Consider the following 21,550-nt stretch of genomic DNA (forward strand, 5'->3'; position numbering starts at 1 on the left):
AAAAGGCAACATGTCAACTCTACTCTGGGACATTTTAAAAGTCTTTTGAACTGCCTACTACGTGGTGAGGGGTGGCAATTTCCTTAGTGAAAAAAATATAATTACATATTTTAAAAAATGCATCATATAGGTTGAAGACAAAAAGCAAGACGTTCTGTTCTAATAAAAATCGTCCGTTAGGTATTGGAAAGAAATGTTTTTATCGAAATAAACATCGGTCACTGGTAAGACAGCGTAGCTGTCAGAAGTGGGATTCATCAAAAATGTGCACAGGTATTTCCACATTCGGCGGACGCGCACGCACAACCTTTTTGTTAGTTGTAAACGTCCGCAAACTTCGGTGTTGTCAACTTTTCGTGTATTTATTTACTCATTCATACTTTTCTTGTATGTCTGAGCCCGTTATTGGACTTCAACTCGGCTATTTCTCTGTCTGCGCCAAATTAATTGAAAAAGTTATCTTGGTGAAATTTAAACGCGGCGCTTAATGGCCTATTAAAACACCTATCAACTAAGAGCCGTTTCGCAGACTAGTTTATTTTTAATCGAGATTTATATTCAGAGACTCTTAGGAAATAAAATAATCACGGCGGCGTTGATTTGCATACAATGGTAAAATAATTTTACGCGCGTTTCGCCGCGCTTAATTCTACTTTTTATCCGGCCTTCAGCGCCCTATCTACGAATCAAACGGACTGCTTGCCGCACGAACATTTAAGTGTTAACATTTTTGAGAAGGCAGTCGAATACTCTATTTATTGCTCGGAATTTGCTTTCATGTATGTTTCTTTCAAATTTCAAATCGTATTTGGTGGTATATTGGAAATATTAAATGGATGAACACTATATATCGTTACTCCGAATACTTTTCATAAGTGAGCGTTTTACAGTTGTTGACCGTGAAAGTCGTATCCCCGTATGGGTACCTATTTACGTCTCGTATCGGCCATAAAGCGTATCGTCGGGCGCCTCGTCTGGGTCAGACTGCGTGGCGCACGGGCGCGGGCCGCAGTGTCAGAGCAACCAACCAACACGACAGCCGCCGCGGCGCCTAACACGCCACACGCCGACTAACCATACTAACAATTAAGTAAGAAGAGAAAGCCTACACAATTCACATTCAGGACAAACGTCACCAGTCATAAATTCAGCACAAAAGTGCGAGCGACGGCCGACTAGCAACAAAAGGGCATGACTTTTCCCGCAAAAAAGATGATCCTTAATCTGATTAAATCTCCATCGCGGCCGACGTCGGCCCGTGAAAGATTAATGATTATTTGTGCGAGGATTCCCGGCGCTGGGTTAGGCACGTAGCGTTGTCATAATCATATTAGCTCCGAGGACCGGAGGCCGGCACGCACGCAGAGCAGGTACATACTCAAGGGTCCACGGGTCCATACCCTTGGTGCCGTGACACCTCCGCCGCACTTCCGCTCAAAGTTTACGACGTGTGTGCACGATACGAGACGTTACGCGAACGTGAATGTAACGAGACACTCACCTAGCTCGCAATCTTTTAGAGTAATAATGACAATAAACTCCTTCATGTTTTAGTCTAGTTGCGGACACCTTAACTGGCACAGAAATTAAACAAGTACCCATTTTGCTCGAAACTGCGATGCGTTTTAAGCGAAAGATTATATTGGCTTGTATAATTAATGATCCATAACAACATGATTTCTAACTCAGGAGACTTTAGTATTTATTACTAGAGCATAAAACGATAATACAATTTAGATCAAATTTGCTTCTCAAACTAATTTTCTTTAATGAACTAATCAATCAAAACGTGTAGAACATTATCTAGTTTCATTAGCTTAGTCTTTGTTGTCAGTGTCCCGTCACTAGCACGAGTTATCCTCCTAGAGCCGTCTTTCAGTCCAATGGATAAAGAAACAAAGATTTGTGGGACGCAGAGATGGCGTAATGGACATGTCCAAGAATAGAATACTATAACAGCATGTTAATGTAAGGATCTTATTACACCGATGCTCTAGTAGCACTCATTATAATTTTTAATCCAGCTGTCTGTACATAAAGTAGCGATAACAAACATGGCGTAGCGATACAGGCGATACGCAACGCGTTAATATAAGTGTTTTCACCGTATGAATTATACATTGAATTGTGTTCAGCCTGCCTCTTTATCTGGCGAGGCTACGGGTGCATCGAACACATTATGCCTTGAACTGCGCTAGATTTTTATTACAGTCTAGAAAAACTTAAGCTTGAGAGGATAAAGCTGTACAGACTGCAATGCCGCTGCTTCGAGCCCCAACGATACAATTGCCATTTTCGAGTTTTGAGCGAACTCAATAAACACGGTCGTAAAAGAAATCAATTGGGGCTCGAAAGAAATTAAACGTAAGAATGTATTGTTCCATACAAAGCGTAAACAAAACAAAAATCATTGTTTGCGTTAACCAGGTCTCAGGTCGTTTTCGACCTGCTTTCGTAAACATAAATCGCATTAAAGGTATAATTTATGGCGTCCATCTACTGAATAAGTACGATCGATTTTACGTACTCGTATAGGATTCTACCGATAATAACAACGTATTATTTTCATCTAAAAGTCATCATAAGTTACAAATAAGTATGCAATAAGGCAACGGCATAATAAATAAAATATATAGGTGTCGGGTTTATAGAATATCCGTTGTTAAAAATGATATTTAATACATAAAAAACTGAAGTGCTGTATCCAAGTAGGTAATTGCAGTTTATCGATTTAAGTCTGTGTTTGTGAATGCTTTTTATAGTCTGCTACATATTGAGTTCCCTTTACGATGCAGGATGGAACATTAGAGATGATAATAAAGATACACATCCATCAAGCCATGGTCACTCGAGGCATGAAGGTGTGTTCCGGATAGTAATTAATTATTTGATAGAGCTGGCTCAATAAAGCGGGCTCATCAAAGATTCAGCCGAGCAAACAAAGAGCGCGTGCTCCGCGAGCATTAACCGCCATAAGACATCATAAACGGAGCACCATCATCTGGGCTTATAAAAAATTCATGCTCATCTCACATTTCGGCGCCCCTCTTAATTTCGCGTGAGCCTCTTCTTGGTTCGTGTAAAAACTTCGGGTGTCTTTTTATGACTTTTACTGCGGTATAATTGGGAGAGGGGCGAGCGCTCGTGTCCCCGAGGTGACATAAATACACCCCCCACACTCTCCTGCCACCCCGGCTTAATCTCATGTAAGACTAGACATCGCGGAAGTAGTTCGCATTAAAACGGCCTGAGCTGTGAGTTCGGCTCGAGCTCTTTCTGGCCACTTCATTTCAAATTAGTTAACTTACTTAAGACACTTTCTTACTGTAGACTAACCGTAGAAATGCATAGTAACGTAAATATTTGTTTAATCTTGATGGTTATCATTTAACCCATAATATCAGAATTGGTAGTAACGCCCCTTTGTGATCTTGTCTGTCTCGGCAATACAACCTGTTGACAGTTATTCATTGTTCATATAATTTTCCATTTCCCATTGGATGAACAGAGTTGAGGAAAGTATTGTTACAACGACAATAATCCTTGCTTCTTCCTGTCCGATCCTCTTCTCAGTGTTCTCCAAAACTTTACAACAGTTCTTTTACACTCAAAGCTGTTCGACTCTGGAACTCTACCTCTAGACGTTAGGTGCACTCAATCTCTTCATGTAGGTATTTGAAAAAACTATTTACTTTAAGAACATTCTCTATCTCTCCCATAGTGTAATTATTTTTTACTCTGTGGCTGACATGTAACTGTTGTATTTAGCTATATATTGGTTTGTTGTTTCTACATTTGTATGTATGTCTATTGTCTATTTATATATTTTTTTTCATATGTGTAGGTCCTACGTTTATTTACTGTAATAGGCCTGATGAAAAATTTTGAAATCCCTTTTAATATTGTCGGTACACTTGTATTGGTTCCGAAAAACACAATATTTCAGCTATACTCATAAGATTTAACATAAATAATTGCATTTTATTGTAGCTAGTTTAAACCTCGCGCGAAAACGCCTCGCACGTTATTTGTGACGTCATAAATTAGTTGGTGGTAGTGTGGTAGATATTGTTTACATACTTACAGTTACGAATTTTGCCTTGAACTCGAATGATATTGTTAATTCAGCACCATATATTATGATTAGGGGTGATAAATACATTACAAAAATTATTAACAATAACTCATTTTATACAAAATCTCTCACACGGTTGCAACTTAAGATTAATTATTTAGATACATGTAAATTTTTAGTAAAAATACCGAGCGCCGGTTTTACTTTTTAATTTTTTTCTGGTTACGACAGCCAACATGGCAATGATAGTTCCATTCAGCCAAATAATTTAAAAAGTTTTTTGGTGAAATATCGTATTATATAGCATTTTATTTATAAAATAACAAATAAATATTTACTTTATATCGCGTAATAATATTTTTTGGACGTAATAAATGTTTAATGGCGAAATAATATATTTTTTTAACCTCCAAACTCATTGGTGAGGACGTATGGATTACGGTAAATGAGGTTGTCTATGCTGCTCTAAGAAATATGTCATGGATTGATGACGTCACTTCTTAGATCGCTTCTGATTGGTGTTTCAGTGAAAATGGCCGATTGGAGAATTCTGTACTTTTATTTTATTGAATATATTAATAATCCTTCAGTTTATACCTACTGAGATTGGGCCATTTTTATAAATCATATTAACATATATGTTTCTTCGAAACCATAATTTTTATGATTCTTTGTTACTGTCATCAGGCCTATTGTATGTGTTCAAGTAGGCCTCATAAAAGTTTAGCAACACCCAACTCATTTTGATTAATTTCTCCATTTCCGCTACCGAAAGGTTGTCTGGATGAGATCACTCGTTAGCGATAAGACCGCCTGTTGTCTGTCTCTATATTTAATCAATTGTTTTTTTCCTGCAGCTGTATCTTGTGTGTGCAATAAAGAGTATTCTATCTATCTTAACTCTGAAAATTACTATCTAGACCTTCCACACCTCTCACTGTCACTGCATGTTAAGAGGGTGCATGAAAATGAGCAAGATCTCTAATGAAAGGTTGAGGAATGTACTTAAACTTAGTTTGTGTGCGTTTGCCAGACTCATGCTTGCAAATGTGGGTGGGTGACAGTCAATACCACAACCCCAATCAATATGAAATCTCTTCTAGTTTCATTCCAACCGCACACTCAGGCTGTGAACTCATATTCGTAGACAACGAAATGAGAAAAACCCTTTCAATGGCACCATTTCCACTTCGGGCGGGTAGCTTAGAAATTAGAATGTGAACCGCCCAAGTTCGCAAAGGGCGCACTATTTGAAATTCAGAACTAATATAGGTTTGAGGCTTCCAATATCAAAGAAGGATGGTCTCAGAGAGTCAGCAAATGCGATTTCAATTTTATTAGAGGCACCAGTGATGCGCGAGGTGTCGCGCACGGCGGCCCGCTAAGGTGGCGTGCATGTACCTATGTGTATTTATTTGCAAATTCCGAATAGCTTTCAATATGTAGAGGCGCGAGTGACTCCCGCCCGCCGATCCTCTCCAATATCGCGCTCTGAGACGTCACGGAGGCGACGCCATTATTCGACGCGACGATTGACTCACACGGGAGCAGCCTTCTGAGGACGCCGCATGATAGATGGCGACGCAAAAAACATATCCGTAATTGAGATTTCTATTACTGAAATTGAGAGCGACCGATCCGTTTTTTCATGTTTGTTTACATAATGTGAGTGGTGACAGGGGCGCACTATCGCGTTTCGGAAGCGGTCGCGGACGTCAATTTGTATATTGTCATTATTAGATTCGAGGCGGGAAGTTGGGGGCTGCCATCCATCATGGTGTGACACGGTGGTCCGATATCGCGCCTAATACCTATTGATTTCCCACTTAGCGTTTTTCTTGGGAGTCAGCGCTCCACCCTTCCGCTGAGGCCTAACGAGCTGTTTGTCCTCCACTCGGCAAGTGGGGCGCCGCCGCCGCTGGCCCGAGCGCTCTGCCCTAGTGAGCCCTTTGGCCGTCCATTATTTACTTCTTATAAGACGTTGATTAATAATAAGTTATGAAGAAAAAAATATAACTATAGTCGAGAGCAATAAAAATAGGTATGTAGAATGAGTAGAGAGCGTCTACTTTTCGTCTACGAAAGAAAATTGATGGGACAGCAAAGGTTTTGAAAATACACGTAGGTATGTTTCATTGAAACTTATAGTCAAAATTCATGATTAAATTTCAATACAAAAATGTTAAAGCAACATGAGGTTAGGTTAAAAGCTAAGGTGTTACCATCGCCCATACTGTTAACAGTAGATCGATCCATCGGTGGACCTTATGCCTTCTGTAAATAAGGCCCACCGATGTACTATACTCTAAATCATAATTAGATTCCAAGAAAAGTAAGACAATGTTGCCACTTTTTACTAGCGCGTCTTGTATTTATGTAAAAAAAAGTAAATAAAAGTACTTTTTTAAATCGTAGGAGTAAAATTACCAATAAATAAATTATCTTAGCGTATTTATTTATAAAAAGGAATTTACTATTTTACAAACAAATTATTGCAGTGGCAACATTGTCTTACTTTTTTTGGAATCTAATTATGATTTAGAGTTTACAGTTAGGAGTGTTGCTGTTTGTACAAAGGCGTTTTTGAGCAATACAGGCATATGTTTTGTTACGTTTGTTTACCAAGTGTTCGGTAGCCATGTCAACAAGTTGGATTCGTATAGTTTTCTCAAAATATGACGTAACGACTCATGTCATGTGCTGATATTGTAGATGCTCACATTTGCCTAAATGCCGAAGAAAAAGATTGCGTCACCAAGGTCCCCGGTGGGGGCGGGAGGCGAGAACAATGGTTTCGGTTCTCACACGTGTGGAGGATTATTTGCATTCGGAAATAAAGAGAGGAATGATAAAAGAAAGGCGCGAGCCACCCGCCCGGGGGGGTGCCTGGGAACAGGGGGGAGGGTGACGGGTGGCGCCTTCAGGGGGAGGGGGCTCGTTACGCGAACAATGGAGAAATAATGTACAGATTGCAGTGAGCGATGCGCCCAGTGCGACTCAGGTGTCTTAGGACGTGGACACCACGCCTCCGGTATCGAGGTGCATCTATACGACAAACAAATAGGAATATGAACGTATTTGAATGGCTGAGGATGTGATTGAAGTAAACTCCGACTTCAGTCCAGCAGGGGAATACGTAAGCTTCGCTCTTCAGTTATTGAGATAATTCAAACTTCTGACACTACGGTACGGAAAAAAACAAAAGAGATTAATTATATTTAATACTATTATTTTATTTATATTTATTAATTAATTTGAAATACCCAGTTTCAAGTTGGCCCAAGATTCCGCCTATTATCTCAGTCAGAAAAGTATCCTTAAACAACGATAACTTCTGATGAGCACTGAAATTTACTAGCATGCAATATACCTACCTCAGGTACACGACATTTTATAATGTAAGTATACAGTATCACCTATTCAAATTCGCAAAACACTAATTGAAACAAAGGTGACCTACAACGTCAAAAGAGTTCCTTAAATAGAATGCAGCGTCAATTGGTGAACTATGAAAGCAAGTGGATAATGTATCGCAAAGTGTTATCGCCTTGCGCAACGCAATACTAAAGAGTTTTAATGTTACGGACGGGCGCGATACGAGGCCGACCCGTTTAATAAAGGATGCCTTCATAGGAAGCGCAAGCAATCACAACACAATCACCCCATCCTCGCGTGACACCGAAAATGTCCTCGCTCATAAGTATAAATTAATCCATTTAGAGCGACCGGCACCGACCGGCCGATTAGCGGAAGCGTCTACTTAACTAATTTATCCCCGGGTGGTTTTAACAGAATGGATAGCAGTGATTACGGGTGACGGTTGAGATCGTGTGACGCGAGCGCACCGAGTGGCGAATGTGCGCGCTCGCATGATTGTTATTCATTCGCGTCGTTGAGCTTATAAATTCCGCCACGTATGTAAAGGATTTTGAAAAGTCGAAATTATACCCAAATAACTATACATAAGATTTTCTTTTCTTAAAGTTTGACACAGCACATATAGCATAGGTATACCAGCATTTATAAATGTAGTGACGCGTTGTTCGAGAGCTGGTCAATTTGTCATCTTTAAGTCTGAATCTGAAGTAACATAAATTACGGAAAATATATAAAAAATATTATTATGTGAAGGTTGTATACATACATGCTGGGCCTGGTAAACCTAATCTGGGCTAATATTTTGACTGTGATACCACTGATACCACACTTTAGAGTTGGAAACATACAAAACGGACTAACGTTCGATGGTTGGGCTGTATATCTATCTTGTTCCCTGTAAATTGTTCAGTCTGATCAATGTTTTGGATGTGTTTTCAGTTGTTATTCTTATTCTCAAATACTAATGACCATAGCGGTAATTACAGTACATTAGTACTTACTGGATGATATTTTCAGAAAATCGGAAAAAGAACAGTATAAAAAGTATCCAACTGATGATGATATGAAGCAAGTCAGCCAAATTCACTACTACTCCGTTTTATTAGTCAAACGTTTATTGAGAGCGTTTGTTTTCCATTCGTTTTATATTTAAAAAATACCACAAGGGCCGTGCAATAAACGTGATAAGAAAATTCAAACCGCAAACTTTCATGAAATCCAGTCCCTTATTACACTTGAGCGGCTTATACGATAGTCAGATGTCTGTAATCCCGAAGCCCGCGACATTTTAATAACATTGATCAAATAGAACAAAAGTATGTGGACCGAGCACTCGACAGAGATGAAAGTTAAAAGGGTCGCGAGCGGGAGGCGTTTTCGGGGTGGGGAGGAGCGGGTTGAATGCCTTATTCCCTCCACAATTCAGAGGTATTTCGTGTTCTTCATACGCAAATATATCCTCGTTATGGAGGTACACGTGAGCGTCGATTGCGTACGCGCCTAGAAGTGCTCGGGCGACCTGATGCTTGAGGGAATTGGCTACAGGAGGAAAATTGGATCTGGCAATCAGGCTGTGAGCCCTTCAAGGCTCCCGGCCGCCGTTATTTCACTAGATTTGATTTGCGAACTACACGTGTCATAAAGGAAATTTCTGAGACGTAATATCGGTCGGCATATGATAACTTGCTTAATTTTTTTTATAAAGGTATAGTCGCTATCAGGTGTATCGAGGCGGCCAAGGTGCTTACAAATATGTGAACACGCCTCTATTGTCAAGGCATTAGAATGCGTGTTCAGTTGGATAGAGACACAGATAGCGTTTCGTTGTCGTAGCGCAAACGATTGGCACCTTGGCTAGGCACCGAGAAAAGACGAATGTAGAGTAATTTTAAAATTTTGTGGTTTGTTATAGTTATTAATTTAATCAACAGTTCATATTACGTTGAAGGACAGTCATAAACAAGCGGGTGTTAGGGTCAAATTTGGAAAATGATATTATAAACGAATAGCTCCATACATGATGTATCCAGGGTAATCAGAGTATACAAGCCAATTTTGTCAGATAAACACGCGAAAATCGAAATTTGTATGAGTAATCGAAACTTCGCGCCAACATTTTTCAAATTTGACGCCTCTTTGTACCGACAAATTAACTTGCCAGCGTATATCTTGTATGGAGGTATTGTGCCCCAAACGTGCTACGGTCACAGAATAGTTTACACACACGATACAACGACACGATTATAGATACACACGTCCAAAATGCTCACTGTTAACAAAACTGATGTCTGATATACACTATTTCTCTCACTCGCTAGACCTTCCCTTAATTACTGCTCCGAGCGGTTGTGAGTTGAGCGCGCCAGAACTTTTGAGTGATATTTTGGCTATGTGCAAGCTATTCGGTGAGGGAAAATTAGCGACCTTGGACGGCGTGGGAAATGTGAAGTTTCATGGGACGACATCTTTATTGACTGAGTGAGCTCAAAGCGGGAGCCATCAAGTAATTACGTTCTTTTTCGTTCTTTGGTTTATTACCTATTTATTTTTTACTGGGACAATCTAATAATACGAAGTTATTAACTAAATACATGATTCAGTCCTACGTAAAGAGCATAAAATAATTAAAAATATTGGGCTATTTCGGGTTTTACAAAAAAACCGGTTCCGAGCCCTGGGAGCCATACTTCCGAGTTTCGGCCTGGACAAAAATGCTTTCCTATGTCCGGCTGTTCTCTACATATATTTAATTACACAAACGGGTCTACCGCGATATAATTTCATTGTTTTTACCTTTAATTCCGACGTTTCAGCTGAGTTGCACCAGCTGTGGTCACGGAAAGACTGACGTCTCAACAAATGTCAACGGAGATATTAATAAAACACCACTAAACTACCCGAAATTAGTTTATAAAAATGTTCGGGGTAGACAAAGAAATTGCAGCTACCCGTTAAAGTTTAATGTTTATTGTCCACGGCACGACACGCAACACTCACAGTATCCGTACACTGGTCCGAAGATATATCCGCTGGTTTCAACATTTGAATCACTGGTCCCCAAGTAGACGATAATTTGTACCCGTCCTCACGATTGAAATTTTTAGGGTGTTTTTTAATTCTCTACATGACGCATGTCTCAACTCGACCGATACTCGTAAAATTTTGGGAGCAGATTCGATGTTTTTTATAGATTCTGTTTTTGTTTTTTGTTTTAATGGCGGAGCCATGGAGATTCACGAGGTCTACAGCTCCCAGAGCCACTAGTAATATTAGATAGCTGTCAACTGTTAGATAACTAGTGTGTACCAGCATAACCCACTAGAGCAACATCAACGGCACAGTCATGTACAAAGCGAATTGCTACGGCGTAGCAGACAGACATGTGCGTCCTGAAAGGTTATGAAATGGTTTTGGTAGGATGCTACAGTCTACATACAATTAACTCAATCAATTACCTAATTATTCTAATTTTAATTATACGATATGAATTCGATCCTTATCTAATCCAGATCGAATACATATCTTATAATTAAAATTAGAATTACGCCTGTACCTTAATACACAAGTTGACTATGCCCTATAGTAGATAAATATCTGGGAGACATATAAAAACTCAAAAATGCGCGTTTTACCAGAGATAAGACCTAGGTAGATCGATTTCTCGCCCCCGAAAACCCCCATATAGTAAATTTCATCGAAATCGTTAGAGCCGTTTCTGAGATCCCCGAAATGTATAAATATATTTAAATGAATACACAAGAATTGCTCGTTTAAGGGTATAAGATAAATAAATAAATATTATAAGGACATTCTTACACAAATTGACTAAGTCCCATGGTAAGCTCAAGAAAGCTTGTGTTGTGGTTACTTAAACAACGATAAATATAATTATACAAATACTTACATACATAGAAAACATCCATGACTCAGGAACAAATATCTGTGCTCATCACACAAATAAATGCCCTTACCGGGATTCGAACCCAGGACCATTGGCTTCACAGGCAGGGTGATAAGTCACTAGCTGACATAATAAGTCACTTGGTTGACTTCACTGGTAACCGAAGACCTGGCAGCTTTCTCGCGCAACATATTAGTAGGTATCCCATACAATACAGTGGAGAAATGCTGCCAGCAGCCTCCGCACCATGCCAACCAAAGGGGCCCAAATTTAGATGTATTTTAGTTTCATTTAGTATTAGTTTATGGTTTACATTTAGTTTTATTTTAGAAGTTAAATATACAATACATACCTACATTATTTAAGTTATTTTAACGCCAAATGTGTACCTACTACCTTCTTGTAATACAGCATTTTACATTTAATTTCTAGCTGATAGATATTTTATAAATCTCATGAATAGAATAATAAATGCTTTTTATGCTTATATCTTATTATTTTATTTTATTTTATTTATTCAAACATATTGCGCAGTATTACAGTGAGACATTAAGGCACTGTGGAATGCATTATGGCGTTAGGTCCACCTTTTGTAAATTAAGCTTTTCTTTTAGCAAATAAGGGGCTATTCATAAATTACGTCATTTCAAATTAGGGGGGGGGGGGGTCTGGACATCGGATGACGGTAGCATGAAGTAGGAGGAAATGGGGTCATTTGATGCATGATTTTTGGATGATTATAGGGGGGGGGGTCCAAAATCGTCAAAAATCGATGACGTAATTTATGGACAGCCCCTAAGTATAAATAATTATGCTATACCAATTAAAATGGTTTATTGAAATCATTAATTACTCTTATAGTGAAATTTTTGGAAAATATAAAAAATTAAACATGTTCCTTGGAACTTAAAACTATTAATGTTCCATGATCATACCTATTTATTTTTATTTATCAACATGGATCCACTACATGCAATCTCTATTTTCTGCATGTAGCACATACATGTCTGCAAGCTACAAGTAAAAAATAGTATAAAACAAATTATAGTTACAGCTAAAGAGCAGACATATGTACAGACAGCTGCAGAGAAAAGGTACCCCACCCTGCATAGAAGTTTGAATGCAAAGGTGCTAATAATTGCTGACTGTACCTCCATTACAAAATCCTGAAAAAACTTTATCCTTCCTCCCATGTTTATCAGCGCAGTAAAAGTTATCCCTTAACACTTTTGGTGCCGGGCGCCCCATTTTCACTACAAAATGAACACACGATGCGGGTTCTTGGCAGTGAATGTGTTAAGCTGGCATATATCATACACAATTTTTAGAACTGTTACTGTAATTTTTTTGGTTGTTAATAAATTTCAATTTCCCATTCCCGCTGTGGGAGTTTGCCATGCGAAGAGTTATATCATAATTTGTTTTAATGTGCGATTGCTACAGATTTATAGTACCTCAGTTACATCACTTACCAATAAGGAGCATGTAAGATGACTCACTACTTACTTACTAAATAATGGTAACTCTATACTTATTTAGTATGAGAGTGTATTTTTCTGTTGCATCAGTATTTACACATTTTATTTTCTATGTTTACACATTTTACACCATTTTACAAACATGGAAAAAAACAAAAATGTAGTCTTAATAGATTGTTGAAGTATGAAATGTAGTATCTACACAAGTTTATAAACATAGTTATGTGCGGTCAGGATGTCTTTGTATTGGCTTCATCAGTTTCCAGGTGTTTATAGTGTATTTTGTTTTAAATAAACAGGGTCTAATTTGTAGAATTTGCTTTGGCATTTTAGGAATATGAAATAAATGCAATACTCGGCTAGACTTGGGTGTACTGGATTTCTGGAGTCGCTAATTTGAGTTTGGCTCTAGTTAAATTCTTTCATTTGTCCTTTTATTTTATAACAACAATGAAAAACACTAGCACAAATTCTGCTCAGTGCAAACTTAGTTAATTTAGATAATTATTGCTCCATTTAGGTAAACTCAGGTTTTCCTATTAACTAAGTAAATAAATAGCTGACAAGAAATTTGTTCAGCCTCAAAATATGATAAAGGCCAATACATAGATACTTATAGGAACACGACAGTTACAATATCAATAATATAAACTATCTTTTATAAAGCTTACCTCAGTTTGGTCAAATTCCTGCAGGTGTCTGTCATTTCTTTGTTTTTCATAAAATGCACGAGCCAGGGCGCTCCTAGGACGGTATAACCCATTCAATTGGTTATTATTAGCCATGTCTTCAACGTATCTCTGATCGTTTTCTTGTTTAGGGCTACAGTATTTTGTATTCAGTAACTCCTCATCCTTAGGACACTCTTGTTGGCTTCCCTTTGAGTAACAGTAATGTAAATCAGTATCAGATCTAATTTGTACATTCACAGCAGTCATAGCATAACATATTATGCTTAATTGACATAATATGATACGGAAAACAAAAGGCATTTAATATTCTTTGGTGTTTTGGTCAGTAGGTTACATTTTTCAGGTTAAGTGTCTCTTGTACCCGGCTATGAAATACATACTATCCAGAGTAAAGACCTTAATGAAATATCTCTACTATCACGTGCCTTAAATATGTATTTTAACACAATTGAGATAAAAAAAATGATAACAATACATTTAAATAAATATTATTTGGTTTCTAAATGTCATAACAGTTTTCTTGTCGCCCAACAGAGGGCGTTCCCTCGGTGACAGCAGCGCGTTTACGGGTATAGCTATTCCGCAACCACACTACTAAAGACAAATGAATTTATAATATTATTTTAACTTGTTATTCTATGATAATGGAATTCTTAATTTAAAGCATTATTATATTTTCTATTATTAATTTAGATTTAAGAGCCATCGTGACATGCAAATAGTAACTTGAACGCAGATTAATCTGAGGGTGCCTATTGCAAAAATGAAAATCGAAGTTTCGTTAACGTGCCTCTCTAGGCCTCTCTATCTTTTTTGCCTCTTGCGTATTCGAGCGATAGAGAGGCAGATAACCATTTTCTATTTTTCGATGTTGGCGGTAGGCTCTATATCCTTATCCTTGTATAAAAACGAAGAACTGCTTAATACTCTTTTATATTTTATCGTGTTGTTTCTTTTGAGGTGCTGCTGTGTCGTGACGATAAAATCGTATCGTTAATTACCGTGGATGACATGATAATGTGAAAAAAACTAATAACCAATAATAACAAACAACGGAAGCCTGACAATAATACGAGTATAGGTACCAACCGTTTCTTGCTTAGACTCCACCGAAGCCCTCGCGATGGATCGCATCTCTCGAAGCAAATAGTGGACCATCTTGCTTTCTCCAATTCAACTGTTATGTTATGGTTGTTTACTCACTTTAGCACACACGCGATTAATTTTTATTAATTAATGGTCTTCCCAATAGTCTTAAACACTTTCACATGAAAGTTAGAGTGTGTCCTAGTTAGATAAATAATGAAATATTCGGTAAAAGTGCCTATAAGCCCGATTGTTAAGGTTTGGCCTTGCCCGTGACCGACCGTTCACTGGTAACAGTAACCGCCGCGCTTGAGCAGTTGCGATAGATCTTTTTATTAAAAAAATAAAGTGTATCGATCTCAAATGCGACATCGTTTGTATCTAGAACAGAGGTCTCCAAACTTTTTTAGCTGAGGACCATATTTGCGCCTAAGAAACTATCGAGCGGGCCACCGTCGGTTTTTGCGCCGGGGGAGGGTGTCTGGTTGCTGCTGTTAGGAACAGTTCCTCATGGAACTCATTATATGCTCACCCCTGGAGCCTGGAGCGGGCCGGACAGTGGGCACTCGCTTTGGGTCTCGGCGGGGCTTTGGAGACCCCTGATCTAGAAGATATTTGACCGTTAGCGAAGGTCTCCGTTTAAGCTTGGGCAAAAATGCTCTCGTATGTCCGGATCCGGATGTTCTCCTCTACACGTCGCAATTCTTAACCGATTCTCGTGAAATTTTGTGAGTAGGTTCGATGAGTAATAGTTATTTTTTAACCGACTTCCATTTCATAGAAGAAGGAGGTTCTGTATTCGGTTGTGGCTATGTTTTTTTTTTTTATGTATGTTCATCGATTACTTCGAGACCCGTGGGCCGATTTGAGTAATTCTTTTTTTGTTCGAAAGGAGGTACTTCCAAGGTGGTCCCACATTAATCTGGTGCTGTTCTGATGATGGGATCCATGAGGAATTGAGGGAACTCCTCAATTTTTAAATGCACATGTAGGGTGATTTGGGTATTTTCTTAAGCAACTCGAGCATTTTCCCTCGAAAACCACCAATTTGATGAAGTGGACCTGATGATGATGATTGTTTTGATGATAATCATGACGATTTCTTAAAATGTACGACGTTCAGCGATTATTCCGAGACCCGAGGTCCGATTTGAGCAATTTTTTTTTGTTTGAAGGGAACTGCCTCCAAGAGCGTCCCACATTAATCTGGTGCTGTTCTGATGATGGGATCCGTGAAGAATTGAGGGAACTCCTCAATTTTTAAAGGCACATGTATGGTGATTTGGGTATTGTCTTAAGCAAATCAAGCATTTCCTCTTAAAAACCACTAATTTGATGGAGTGGACCTGATGATGATGATTGTTGATGATAAATGATGATGATTTTATAAGTGTAGATTACTCCGGAACCCGTGGTCCGATTTGAGTAATTATTTTTTTGTTTGAACGAAGTTACCTCCAAGGTGTTCCCATAATATTGTTGGTTATAATCTGGTGACGGAATTCATAAGGAAATGAGGGAACTCCTCAATTTTTAAAGGTACGAGTATGGCGAAATCGTTGTTTTTTATAGTAACTCAAACATTTCCTCCCGTTAATAACCCATTTGATGAAGTACAACTGTAGCCTTACCACGAGTTTGACACTACATCTTCGCTATCGTCTTCGTAACTTACTTTCTATACATCTCGCTCGCACTAATAGGATGCCAGTACGAGCGAGACGCATAGAAAGTAAGTTACGCACACGCTAGCGAATATGTCAGTGTTAGACTTATGGTAAGGCTACTGAGGAGTCGGGAAATGGCGGTTGAAGGGTTGGTGGTTCAGGCTTCAGGGTCGAGGGGTTCCGTGATCAGGGGTTGATGTGCTGTGAGGTTGAGTGATCTGGGGGTTGAGGGATTGGGTCAGTGGCGGGGCGGAGGATGGATTTTGTGTTTGTGCACTGTAGTGACAGGAATGATTACGAATTTAGTGATATGCATCATTATTATTTTCATTCATGCGTCACGCGTCACTCATAAGCTGTTAACAATGCCTTACAATTAAAAATGGAAAAATAAAAACTTTTACAAAAAAAAAGAAAACCGACTTCAAAAAGGATAAAATAAAATATAATCCGTTTTTAATTATATGCGTTACTAACTGATATGTTTGAAGTCGGTGCCAAGACAAATAGTAACAATACCGGTCAAAAATAATCAGCTTTATGTCTATAAATCACATTACAACTGTACTAATAGGTATTATAATAGTGAAAGTAATTCTGTCTGTCTCTTTGTCACCTTTTCAGCTAAACAACTGCCATGTAAACTGGTGAAATTTGCCATGCAGGTAAAAAGTTAAAGCCCTGTAGATGGTTCTTGAATTGTTTTATATTTTGAAATCAAGTTCTCTGGATAAGAGGCGGGAAATAACTCAGTCCCAATCCCACACCTGAGTACTATGGACAGTTCGAAAAATAGTAAAAATTAATTGCTCTTTAAAAAACATATCAGCAATTGCATTGGTTTTATACTAGTACCGACAAACATGGTACGGACTGCGCCAAGGTGGATTGACAGTGGGTTCTTAGGTATCTACAGAAAGTATGATAATTGCTGTCGTGTAAGGCAATCCTTGTTATGGCAAACATTGTTATCGGATCGCCCTAAAATCATGGTATGCTTCAAATTTGGCTTGGCACCGACTTCAAACATATCAGTTAGTAACGCATATAATTAAAAACGGATTATTTTATTTTATTTATTTAGAAACAAACAGTCTCGTATTGCTACATTGGATACAATTGCATTTAGTAATATTGTAGACTTACAGTTTCCTTAATTGGATTATATAAACCTAAACATTAAAATATGAAAGTACATAAGAATTATGAATTATCTATATAAATCAAACATACTTAAACGGTGTATTAATGAACAGTGCCAGAAAACTTAAGTTATGTACATGTAATAACAATTATATTTTATTTTATCCTTTTTGAAGTCGGTTTTCTTTTTTTTTGTAAAAGTTTTTATTAGTCGTATAAATTTTGGTACTTAATATTTTTAAAACGGCGGAGCCATAAATTTATTGAGTTTTAAGTTACGCTCGCGAGGTCTACGGCTACGGGCTAATACGGCTCACAGAGCCAAGAGTGAATAGTTTAGTTAGTGGGTAGTTTATGTAGGTACAGGTACTTCCTATGGTACCCAGTACCGTCTTTACCATAAGGGCACACGGGGCCCGTGCCCAGAGCCCCCATCCTCAGGGGGCCCCGAAGGACAGACAGTATATTTGATTACCCATAATAAATAGAAGATCATAGTAGAAAAATGTTAGAGTTACACCAAGAAAAGTCTGCAGCGATTTTGATAGCCCACGCAATGCAAGTGTTATTTATACGTCATAATTTCATAGAAGTTTGACGTTTAAAATGACACTTAAACTGCGAGGGCTATCAAAATCGCTGCAGTGTTTTCACGGTCTGACTCTAGTTTAATTCGCTTTCTTTACTTTCCAAAAGGGCCCCAAATTCTTATGTGCCCAAGGGCCGTCTTAAACTATGCTGGGGTAGTTTAAGACGGCCCTGATGGCACCTAGCTACTACATTACATACGGACAGTGGCCATAATTATTAGGCACTGATAAGGGACAATGGGGAAATAATGATGATATCTGCCTCTCCATCACTCTTGCTTATTCGAGCGATAGAGAGGAAGATAACGAAAACTAGTAAGTTGTAATACCAGATTCTAGTAGGTAGTAGTCGATGATGTCAAATAATAGTCTATAGCAGATGTCTCCAAACTTTTTTACCTGAGCTATATTGCGCTTCAGAAACTTTCGCGCTGTCTGGTTGCTGAACCCGGCCGGTGTACGGCCTGGGCCGGACAGTGGGCACTCGCTTTGATGGGTGTCGGCGGGCCGGATTGGAAGATTGGAACGCGTCGAGGGCTAGATTTAGCCCGCGGGCCGGGGTTTGGAGACCCCTGTTATATAGCATAGGTACAATTCCAGAAATAGATTTTTAGGAATAGTAGCTTTTAGTTTACCGTGGATGACAGTTAAAAACGGCGATCTGCTCACTGTGGTTATGCAATATTTTTCATTTGAAGTTAGACTCCAAGCAACCATTTTGTTTAGAATGCATTATACCTACGCTTAAGCTTAATAATTAAGATCAGGCATAAGTCAACAGCTCTAAGTAATAGGTACAGTCACGCTCCGTGATTGTTACGCCATTTAGGGTTCTACTTAAATTGGACATTCCATAGCGGAAGTATTGAACAACCAATTTACCTAGGACCCTAAATGGCTCAACAATCGCAGAGCGTGATGGTACTTTGCGGAAGCGGTTAGAACCAGCGTCTTATCTTTTAGGTTTCAATTTTAAACTATACCTTAGCAAAATACTTTGTAATAATATGTAAGTAGGTACTCACATCTTCTTCAATATCTGGTATTTTCAAGTTCTGCCACTCAGTTCGCCAATCTGACATTTTGAAACACTTATCAATGTGAATTCAGTTGTAAACCGCGCACCGACCGCCTTGAAGTGAGCGATAATTAATTTCGTTTATCTATATCTATATCTTTTATTAACGAGATACCGATACGTAACGTTGTTCTAAGACCGATAACGGAATTATTCTAGTAATACGTGAACATTAGAAAATGTTAAGTGTGTAATTAAAATGGCCTGAGCACACGGTTTACAGTGTGCAGTGCGCGGTGGCGCGACCCACTTCGATTATTGTTATCAAGTATGTGATCAACCATCAAACATTGTGGACATTGTGGTAACATAAGAATGAGATCGTAATCGGTCAAGACTATGAGGATAATGATGTAGACTATTTGTCTGTATTCAAAGTATTGGGAGTCATAGCTGGGTTTTCCGAAAGTGGGTAATAGGTATTACGGCTCAAGGTCTCACTAAAATAAGCCAATTCGAACGTACATTGATATCAATGATATCTGAATGATGTCATTCATTTATTGTAATTACGTCTCGCTCGTGCCAAGACATGTAGGTACCTACGAAAAAGTGCGAGCAAAATGTCCGATAACTAGGTAACTGATATCATTCTGATGTCAGCGTACGTTCGAATTGGCCTGATAGTTATATTAGATATTGTTAATAATATAATATGGCATAAGATCTGTGCGTTTCCAGTGTTTCCATTACATTACATACATTGATCCCATATACCGCGGTAGCCTCTCAGGGCTCAATTCGACATATTTTAATAACAGTTCGCGACACGGCGACAATAAGGCCTGCTAATTTATTTAAAGTTGTCATTTAAATCGGCGATAAAATAAATGTAGTGGAAGTTAAGACAAAACGAAAGTGACCTAGCACTAGCACTGATTCTAAGTATTTTTTAATAAAATAATCGGACACTAACCATTTTAATTTGTTTAGGTTCAATACGGTTTAGTTTAGTCGATCACGCGCGCCCGCGGCGCTGCGTCCGCGCCTTGCGGGACATTTAAAATAATTACAAGCCATCGGAGAAACGTAACAGCCAGTGTTTTGAGACCATTACTTATTTTTTAATTTCAAAAAATGGTTAAAAGCACACACTTAGTGCCTATTGGTGCAATACGGGCAATAAATGAGACTATTACAAGTTTTTCGTGTAATTTTGGCGTATGAATAATTTTGCGTGTAATTAGGGTGGATTGTTGGTGAAAATTTTGCTAAAGGGACGAGAGAAGATACATTTAAACCGAGTAAAGCACAGGTTACAAGAAGATTGACCGTCGATGTCGTCGTATCATACTCCAATGGTTATCGCAAAAATGTTTTCACATATCTTATTCTTGGTTCCACATATTCTAGAATTATTATCAAATCAAATCAAATCATTTATTTTCAGGCAACTAAGGCCCATAGATTAACAACAACAACCTTAAAAACTAACATATGTATAAAGATACCTACAATAATAAAAACTTTAAATACGAATAAAATAGTTATTTACGATACAAGTGCGGAAAAGAGGAAATTCGAAACTAGTGGCGATAAATTAAAACACGACCGAAGGGAGTGTTTTAAATCGACACGAGTTGCGAATTACCTATTCGCACGTGTATCGTACAACGTTTTACAATACATATGGCCCTTTAAACTTTTGACATCGCACGAAAAGTGCTATTTTACGCACTAGTGCGGGAAAATAGGACCATATGTACTGTAAAATAATATTCGTGACGCAGTTTTCTGTTGCGGTGTCCCTGCTCTGGTGACGCCGCAACAGAAAACTGGTGGTGACTGGTTGATGGTGATTATTATGTCAATCATGATAATATTCACTTCAATATGTCGATCTCTATATCATGGTATTTAGTACAAACTTAGTTTCAGGGCGGCAAGTGGAGGGGGAACTAAGTTATATTGGGATCAGTTCGGTTTCCTCACGATGTTTTCTTTCACCGAAAAGCGACAGGTAAATAATCAATTGATATATACGAGTATCGTATTAACTACCTATACCTATAAAAGTTCCTAAACTCATTCATCATACAAATATTACAGTAAAGTAGTTCGTTTGAAAATTATACATCGTAATTTGGATTACGATTATTTCAATTATTCACATAACGGCCTACCGCACTCATATTGGGTTTCGCGTTAGTTTTATTTATATTTGATGATATTCTAGATCTTTTGACTTCTAGTCAAGTAAATTATGTACCTAATTTACATACTTCAATAAGTTTTATAACTTGAGAAGTTCTATTAGGTATGTAATCCATGTAATCCAATGATGATATAAAATGATTAAAAATTGGAATCCGAAGCCATACTGGACGCCGCAGTCTAGTGAAGCCAATGAGTTTGTTAGTACCTACGATATTAGCAATTTGGCATTCCGACTTTCCAAGTAAGTAGGTAGTTTTACTACAAGTAAAATACTACATATATAATGTAGGTACAGTAATTATTTA

General features: G+C 38.3%; 1 protein-coding gene across 2 annotated transcripts in view; it reads right to left on the reverse strand.

The window, feature by feature from the left end:
* LOC134795418 (protein-L-histidine N-pros-methyltransferase) overlaps window positions 1–19,198 on the reverse strand; it is an 83,168-nt gene extending 63,970 nt beyond the window's left edge. Inside the window, exon 1 of one of the 2 annotated variants that reach the window (XM_063767256.1) lies at window positions 19,036–19,198. In XM_063767256.1, the coding sequence (XP_063623326.1) occupies window positions 19,036–19,092 (57 nt within the window). In that variant the 5' untranslated portion in view covers window positions 19,093–19,198. Of the gene's footprint in view, window positions 1–13,503; window positions 14,068–19,035 lie in introns of those variants that run through there. The other variant, XM_063767255.1, reaches the window with a different exon arrangement.
* Window positions 19,199–21,550: the final 2,352 nt, after the last annotated feature.

The sequence above is a fragment of the Cydia splendana genome, chromosome 12, assembly GCF_910591565.1.
Source record: "Cydia splendana chromosome 12, ilCydSple1.2, whole genome shotgun sequence".
Classification (NCBI taxonomy): domain Eukaryota; kingdom Metazoa; phylum Arthropoda; class Insecta; order Lepidoptera; family Tortricidae; genus Cydia; species Cydia splendana.